We start from the raw sequence: 9,385 nt of genomic DNA, 5'->3' as shown, positions 1-9,385 counted from the left end.
TACAGGTGTACAGTAGAGAGCATGCTGACCGGTTGCATCGTGGCTTGGTTCTGCAACTTGAGCGCCCAGGAACGGAAAAGACTGCAAAAAGTTGTAAACACTGCCCAGTCCATCATCGGCTCTGACCTCCCTACCATCGAGGAGATCTATCGCAGTCGGTGCTTGAAAAAGGCTGCCAGCATCATCGAGGATCCACACCATCCTGGCCACTCACTCACCTCCCTGCTGCCTTCAGATAGAAAGTACAGGAGCCTGAAATCGGCAACATCCAGGTTCAGAAATAGCTGCTTCCCCACAGCCATTGGGCTATTAAACTCAACTCAAACAAAATTCTGAACATTAATAGCCCATTGCACTTTATCTGATTATTTATGTGTGTATATATATATTCAATGGTATATGGTCACACTGATCTGTTCTGTATTTATTTATGCCTACTATATTCTGTGCTGAAGCAAAGCAAGAATTTATTGTCCTATCTGGGACACATGACAATAAACTCTCTTGAATCTTGAATCTTTTGCACTATCTTTGCCCTTCGACTTCTCATTCACCTTTCTTCCCCTTCCCTTTTTCCGCTCTTCCATTTATCTCTCTACCTTTTTTACCCTCTCTGTTGTCTCTCTCTCGACCCCACCCCTCCCTTCTCTTCTTGTTCTCCCACTTCTCTCTGCCCTGGTTCTCTAAATGATCCCTACCCTCTCACTCCCATTCAGATGCTCCTGCTACCTTGACTTGTGTTCCTTGAGATCACTGCACGCCATTGAAGCAGTGGAGGTCAAGAGGAATCCAGCAGTGGGAGTGACGAATATGAAATGTATGTGGGAGACTTTATTTGATTTGTTGAGACTCTGATGCTATTTTTCAATGACACATATGATCAAAGAATTAATAAATAATATTCTTATTTGTGATCCTGTTATGAGAATTAATGTCAATTAATTGTCAGCTCTAATTGATACCATGCCGTTTAAGGAATTTTGAAAATATATTGCCTTTCATGGATTCCACATTGACTGATGACATTCACTTTGAATAATTTGCTGTGTCTCAAGGGATTCATATATTTTTACAAGAATTCAAGATTAAGGAGTAAGGACCATAGTGCAGACTATTACCGGGTCAAAGAATGAAAGTGATAAATCAGGACGAAACAGGGAGGTGTACATGAATTATGCAGAATTATAAGGGTTGTGACATTGATTATATTTCCCCAATGAAAATTAGCATACAGTCAAGTCATAAACCTTATGATTTTCTAGAATGGCCTTTGAGTTAACTTTGTGGAATTCTTCACATTAACGACACCTTTCCAGTCACAAATCTATATTTCTGGTGATGCTGAGATGCACTGTTATGAATGGGTCTATGATGATGGTGGTGAAATTAACCATGACAATCTAATAAGATTGAGTGCCTATTTATTTTTCTCAAAACAAATTGACATTTAAAGAGTCATTAACATTTTATTTTTAACTGTTGGGATATTATGCAAGCTTCATTTACAGCATTGGCCCTTCTTCAAGAATAGGAATTCATGTTAAAGCTCATAGAAGTTATGAAGGATTGAATGGGAAGTACAATTTAAAATAAGATTGTCCAAGTCATTATTTTTCAATCAAACTATTGATGGCAGCCCATTAATAAAAATAAAAATATGCTTACTACAATGTATTATTCTGGGTGACACAGATATAAATTGCAGTGTTTGCTTCTCTGTTAAGAACCATATCCCACACTATAAGACATGCATCATGAAAACATATTTTATAATATAATTTTAATATTCAAAAAACTCTGTATTATACATAAACACTTCACATTTTTTAACAGGAGAAAACAATTTGACTAACAAACAGCAAAATGTGCCACTAGAAATGGTTGAAATAATTTACCTTTTTTTGCATTTACAAAGCTAGACGGGTTTGCTGGAAAAGAACAGCAGCACATAATACCAAAAATGTATCAAGTTCCACGGCAATAAGGCTATTTTACATTCTACATAACAAAATTAATACTGTACTGGCATTAAGACAGACTAAATATAATTCTAGTTTCGCAGCATATACCCAACCATTGATTTCAAACTATTATTGATAGGCTTGATGATGTTCATTCTACAAATAATAAAATGGATTGCGAGTTATTCCCACAGTGATAAAATAGTCAGGCAGTGTTTGTAGCATTCCAAAGTATCAAAATCATGCCAGCTTGTTCTTCAAATAATGACACATCCAATGCGTCCAGATTTCATGAGGCTATAAATAAGCAGAAGGGAATGTGGATCAAAGAGGTAGCACAATAAGATTAAGTTGGTAAAATATCTACCGAAATGAAACCCCAACATGTTTTCTCGTCACCTCACATTTTATATTTGCGCTGCTCAAGAAACTAGAAAAAAATGCAGTCTGCTATTTCACAAAAGAGATTGAAATTTCACAACGTATCAAAGATAAGTAACAAAAGTAGAAGCACTTGAAGCCCACAATAAAATCTAAAAGTTGGCACTCGTCTGCTTGTCTTCTTAAAAACAGCAATCAAAAATATTACCAGCGTTAGAGAAACATGGCAAGTGCCATTTGCAAAAAATCAACTGCTGCCTTCATTTAAAGTGGTTACATAACACATTCCACATCTATTTGATCAATTGCAGCAAAATGTTGCATGTGCCCATGAATATAATGTTTGCACAACATTACTAAGGCTGTTGCTAAGGTAAAAATAGCAAGAACAGTGTTCATTAAAGGAAGAAGCAAAGTAACTGTGCCAATAATAATTCTTCATTTACTGAACCATCTCTGAAATTCACCTTAGTAACTACATGTGGCCATGATCTCTAGTCACTTAACAATACAAGAATATATGTTAATCCTTGCATTTTATACAATATAGTATGTAAACTAGACAATATATTAATATAGATGTATTGCACAATAATGAACTCAAAGATGTTTGGATTCAGTTTTTAAATTTAAAGTTATCACAAAACATACAGGATTTATTGTGACCGAGCCTGTACTGATACTAGTTTTGCGTTCATTATTGCTTTAATCTAATATACCTTGTCACAGTTTTGCACTTTCAAAACATCAATAATCAATTTAAACACAAATAAAATGGGGCTACATTCTTTGCAGATATGCCCCAGTTTGTCATCAACGGTATAGTATATTTTCAGTAGTACAAGTTGTCCAACATTTTCACCTGTGAACTTCTGGAAGTGTAAACTTTCTGTTCGACTGATGCCTTTGTAGTCAAACCTCACAATGAATTAGAAGGTGCACAAAAAAACAAGTTTTACACCACCCTTATCTCAATCTGGCTAATCTTTATAGAAGTTCATCGTTTGTAAATTTCCAAATGCAAAAAAAAGTTCCAGTTTAATTTAGAGGATATTAATGGTGCCTTGTAACTATTGAATTATAATGAAGTTAGTTACGGAACATGAACAAATTATTTAGCAATGAGTAAGATGTGAACTTTATTTGTAAATTAGATATGGAGCAGATGCAAGAATGTTTATGGTTTTATGTCCAGAAGAAACTCACTTTATGGTAAAGTTATAATGAGCCTTAGGTGTCAAAAAGCTGTGTTATTACCAAATATCTTAATTCTGCAGCAAAGGTCAGTGTTGTCTCTCATGGCTGGACAACTTGTATTGTGTATCATAGTTTACAATAAGCATTTATTATGACTAAGTATGCTCTGTGCTAAATTCATTCCAATATGCACACCTTCACAATTCATTATTGTTCGCGAGTATTTACCAGTTTATTTGTTATTATGCAAAAGCTCCTGCAGCACAGAGTTTATGGATAAAATGTGGTTACTACTCTATGTTTGTGTGCGCAGGGCTATCTTTATGATGTCACCTTGTCCAGCAACAAAACAAGCAACTGGCAAGAAAGATTGTTGTGTGAGTAGTGCAGAAACAAAAGAGAAAGAGGAGCTGAAAAGATGCAGTTCTTGCTCCTCTCCCCCAAGTTAAAGTGGACTGCTTGGAAGTACAGTAATGTTTATTCAAAGCATCAGATTAGTGATGTGGACTCAGATGGTTTTGGAGGAGAATACAGAAAGCTATCTGATTGTTAGAATAAAGACTGTTATTCCCAACAGACTGACAAAAATGTAAATTCATGAAAAGTGTAAGATTAGTAATCGTGACGACATGCATTATTAACTGAAATTATGCATTGATTAATCTGTAACTACTGATCTAGATTTTACTGGAGAAGTGTAACAACGGTCTCCTTAATTTATAATTGCATGTGTGAAGTCAAAGGCGTTAATCTATGTTCCTCCAACAGAATGCAACTAAAATCCAATGCTAGAATGAATGAAAAGAGAGATTTATGATAAAAAGAAACTCTAACATAATAAACTGCAAATAAACAGTGCAACCAAGAGTAAAATGGAAAACACTGGAAGTAATTAACATAGAAGATGGAATTTCTAGAGTGTGAGATGAGTTAATATTTTGGATTCAACCATTTCTTTTAAAAAGGGTTGCCATCTTAGACATTGAAAAGTCTCATCTCCCCACATATAATGCCTGATTTGCTACTTGCTTTAACTATATACGTCTCTTACCAATGAATAGGATTGCCAAAATCCTGACTGACAAATGAACACCCCTTATTTAAAGATATACGTTAAACTAGCAACCTTGAATCAAATTTTAAATCATTTGAAGTAACAAGTTGTTTATATCGTATTAAATTATTTTTGCCTTCACCAGACTGATTCCTCATTTTTTTTTAAATTGCGTGAGCATAAATTATATGAAGGCGGAATGTTTAATATGTTTGAAGAAAGTTACTCAAGGACTTTAAAACTGTGATGGTCAAGATGTCATCATCCTTGAACTGGGTAAATAGCAATAAAACCATAACTGCAAACTTGCAGCAAACCATACTAATTTCTAATTTTTTTAAGTATCTTGCTTCAATCATCCAACCATCTCCAATAAAATTGAGTTCTAATCAAACTGCCAAAGTTTTTTTTTGCATTGTTTGGACTTTGTTAAAATTATTCTCTATCCCTATACCATGTTCATTTCACTATGTACCAACATGTGTGCATCCTAATTCATGCACACTCACGTAAACCTCTGAACATTTATTTCAATATGTATTGTTCTTCATTGAAATGAATATTCATGATTTGCTTTGAATCTCAAAGCTTTTTTTTGCATTATTTAAAACATTCACGTGTGACATGGGAGTAACTTAAAGATGCAGTATCCCTTTGGTTAGCACTGTCTACATAGAGATTGCTAAGCCATTTGAAAAAAAAATCAAATTTCAATTTGTCATTATTAGCAACAATTTCCTTTTCTCTCGAGAAAGATAAAATGCTAACTAATGACATGGACAAATTCGCTAATGACACGGACTTCCATGTAATTAGTAGACAAATTTCCTCATGTATTCTCTATATTGAGGTTACTTACTTCCTAAATGGGGTAAGTGAATTTTTTGTTTCAAAATTTGCTAATACAATCTAATAAAGCCAACAGAAAAATAGCGAAATAAAATGGAGAAATATTGGAAATTACTGGTATAGTTTCAATTACAATTGTGTGGCCACCTAGAAATTTGATTCCAGTCTACTCACATGCTAACTGCAAATGTGCAATTAAAAGACAATGTAGCACTTGAATAATGCCACCCAATGGGAATAATGCATTTGAATTGTTTAGTTGATTTCCTCATGCTACGCCAGTCTTCCCATTTGGCAGGATTACCAGTATAAACATGGGTTTTGAAAACATGCGACTTTTTAATTAATACTGTAAAATTAATATAATAATAACTCAAGCAATGCAACAATTCAGCTATGTATTCTATAGTATTAATTAATTTAATATCCTCTAAGTACCCATGTGAAGGTTTTCAATGTTTTTAATTAGAGAGGGATTGTTCATGTTAATTGTAATTACACTTACTAAACAATATTAAATAATTTGATAATGCAATCAAAATTATCACAAGATTTAGGAAACCATCATTTCACAAAGAAAATTAAAGTTCAGTAATTCATGAAATTGTTTGAAAATTCAGGGTAAAATTAATGTAGTAAAACATATTCCGTTACTGGGTAATGTAAAGCCACCGTCAATCACACCAACATATTTGTTGGCAATTGTATAAATATAATTTTGTCAACTCTAACACGTCTATGAGCCAAGGTCAAGGGATACTGCAACTTCAACAATTTGTTCCTAATGCAAGATGATATGTTTCATATAATGTATACACATCCTTTCCAGCTGTTTACAAGTTGGTCATAGATATGTTCCCTTCCCATGGATCACCCCACCTCTTTCATACAAAAATGGAAGTCCTTTTGGTCCTGGATACTATGATCCTCATCTTACAAATTTACATTCATTTTTGGTCTCAATCGTTTGAGAAGGTCTGCAGTTTCACATCAGGGATATAGATAATAACAATCTTTGTAGCAGATTGCTAAAGTCTTGAAGTCAACTTTAACTGCAATCATGGGTTTTCTTATTGAGCTGTCATTGTGATCAATGCACAAGCGATTAACACCATCTAACCAAGTCATTCTCTTCCCAGCCCTCTTTCCAAATACAAGTAAAAATCCATGTGATAGGAACCCACAAGGTTTAAGGCCACTAGCAGACAGTTTTCTACCAAAATGCTGTTCTCAAACTGCTTGTGGAATTCATTTGATTCCAACATTCAGAGTAATTCCACCTTCAACCATTGGAGGATCGTTGCCAATATTTGTTGACATGAGTAAAACAAATTATGTTTAGGTTAAAGTCAATGAAGGTTTTCTTTTTAGCTTCAGCTCATTGCTAGATCATCAGACATTATACATTCACAGAGACGAGGAGCTTTGAGTGTAGTCACGCAGAACAAGAGTGTTGTATCTGGGGGACGATGGAATGCAAAGTGCAGATTCTGACGCAGGAGAGGTAGGTGAACCACTCCCTGAATCAACAGAGTCTCTGAAGGGTGAAGGAGGAGTAAGCGCCACAAGCTCTTCAAAGTCTGTCTTAACCACTGAAGTCTCAGAGGTGCCGTCTTTGACGCTCGTGTTTGAAGCACCTCCTGTGAGCTGTGAGCGACCATTCACCTCGATAGCAGGGAGGGGCTGGATATCTGCAAAGGTCGTGATGGGCGCAGGCAGCTGGATCTCTTTTGGAAGCAGGTATGGGCAGATGGGAGACGCTCCTATTACTCCTGAAGGAGCTGACGAAAGCATCATGGAATTCAGCTCGCTGATGTTGGCTGTGAAGCGGTTCACCACGCTGCTGATCTGCTCCATCAGCGAACCCTGGGAAGAGCTGCTTCTCTGCACATGCTCAGACTGGAATGTCGGCATGTCGTTTTCCGCCCGGCTGACAGTTGCGGGCCTGTGGCTCACGATGCTGATGGGCGATGGTGTTTGCGGCACATACTGGACAGGGTAGTGCTCCTCTGCCTCGGACACATCATACAGACATTTAATACTCGAGTCCGGGTAGCCGTGGCTGCTTTGCCGACTCTCAGAGCTCTTGGAGAAAGGTTTGATGAGGGCTGATTGTTTTGATGTATTATCCTTTTTCTTTATGTGAACAGACAGCCTCTTCCACAAGTGATGACCTCGGGAAGCGCGTTCATTCTGCGCCCAGGTTACAGATTTCCCATTGGAGCTAGAAATTGAATCAAAAGATAAAAGGAGTTTTAGTGAATGTCTACCTTGTAAATTAATTCTCAATCATCAGGAATCCTGACATCATCAGTATTAACAATTGCATTTAGTTATTAACAATATGCTCACCGAGTCTCTCCTTGTGTTTCATAAGGACTACTTGACTACCAGCTACATTTCAACTACGTTCTATTGTTAGCTCAAACACTGACACAAGAATTGAAATCCAGAGGTAACTTTACAATACCAAAGTAACTTTAGACCTAGACAGGTGTAATATTTTGCTGAATTAATTCCTTGAGGAAATGCTCAGTATCATGAAGCTCTGCTAAATGACCTAGTGAAACTAATAGGGATCACAAAAGAACTATAGTAGATAAAGAGAAGATGATTGTAGCTGGTGGAGATCATTTATCTCAGGTGTAATATTTTGTTGAATGAATTCCTTGAGGAAATGCGTGGGCCTGACTGCAGCCTCTGAAGCCAATACACTGGAACTCACTGACAATAGCCTGCACTCCCGCCATGAGCAATTGTCATTTTGGTTCTGACCAAGTCTGCTTCCCAAGAGTTCAGCGATATGTCCTCAGCAGTGGCAATCTTTGATAGTGCAGTGAGAAGGCTCTGGGCCCAAGACACCAAAGTTAAAGGAAATTAATTAAAACAATAAACATTCTTTAAATTGCATAAAGAACAAGCTATAACATAACAAGCACTTAAAAACAAATTATGAAGTAAAAAAAAACAACATTTTAAAATTTATCTTTTGCCTCCAAAACGTTTGCCTCACAATCCCCTTGGGCAGGATCTGCGAGGCAAATCCTCAGTAAATGGGAGAACACCCGGCAAGAATGGGCACAATGACTGGACTAGTTGACAGATTGGCCTTCCGAAATCCGCCAAGATGTGTGGGACTTGTATGTTTGGCAGTACATGTGCAGAAGTCCCAGAATGGCATATTTCTGTGAGATTCAGCCCCTTGTTCAATGGGGCTCCAACATTTTGAATCTTTGGGTATCCATTGCCTATAGATGACATTTCTCTATTTGTCAAATGGATGCATGCAGCAATTTATATTGCATTCCCAACAGGCATGGAATGTGTCGAGTTATAGAATTATAGGCAGAATGCATACTATCAGAGTTGATTCAATAATTTCAAGGTGAAAATTTTATTTTATTTACGCAGTATATCAGAACCTTGTAAACAAAATTTTTAGTACTTAATTAATGAGCTGATGGATTGAGAGATTATTGTATTGGAGATGTTAATCTTAAGCATCACATTGCTGTGAACTGATATAGCAGATACTAAGACATTGGAGACTATCTTCTACTGTTCATGTGCAGGAAGAACCTGCAGATGCTGGTTTACAATGAAGATAGACACAAAATGCTGGAGTAACTCAGCGAGTCAGGCAGCATCTCTGGAGAAAAGGAATAGGTGACTTTTTGGGTCTGAAGAAGAGCCTCCTATTCCTTTTCTCCAGAGATGCTGCCTGACACGTGGAGTGACTCCAGCATTTTGTGTCAATCTCTACTGTTCATGTATCCATGGTACATGGTGTACTGGTGTCAAGTAGTTTAGGTTAGTTTCATTTAGTTTAGTTTAGTTTAGTTTAGTTTAGTTTAGTTTAGTTTAGTTTAGTTTAGTTTAGTTTAGTTTAGTGCTACAGCATGGAAACAGGCCCTTCATCCCACCAAATCCACACTGACCATCG

General features: G+C 36.6%; 1 protein-coding gene across 1 annotated transcript in view; it reads right to left on the bottom strand.

Moving 5' to 3' along the window:
* Nucleotides 1-1,817: 1,817 nt before the first annotated feature.
* Nucleotides 1,818-9,385, bottom strand: part of grm5 (glutamate metabotropic receptor 5) — a 178,400-nt gene continuing 170,832 nt past the window's right edge. Inside the window, exon 7 of the mRNA XM_033023426.1 lies at nt 1,818-7,666. Within this exon, the coding sequence (XP_032879317.1) occupies nt 6,850-7,666 (817 nt within the window). The 3' untranslated portion in view covers nt 1,818-6,849. The remainder of the gene's footprint in view (nt 7,667-9,385) is intronic.

This window comes from Amblyraja radiata, chromosome 6 (assembly GCF_010909765.2).
Source record: "Amblyraja radiata isolate CabotCenter1 chromosome 6, sAmbRad1.1.pri, whole genome shotgun sequence".
NCBI lineage: Eukaryota > Metazoa > Chordata > Chondrichthyes > Rajiformes > Rajidae > Amblyraja > Amblyraja radiata.
This window is presented reverse-complemented; position numbering and strand designations above follow the sequence as displayed.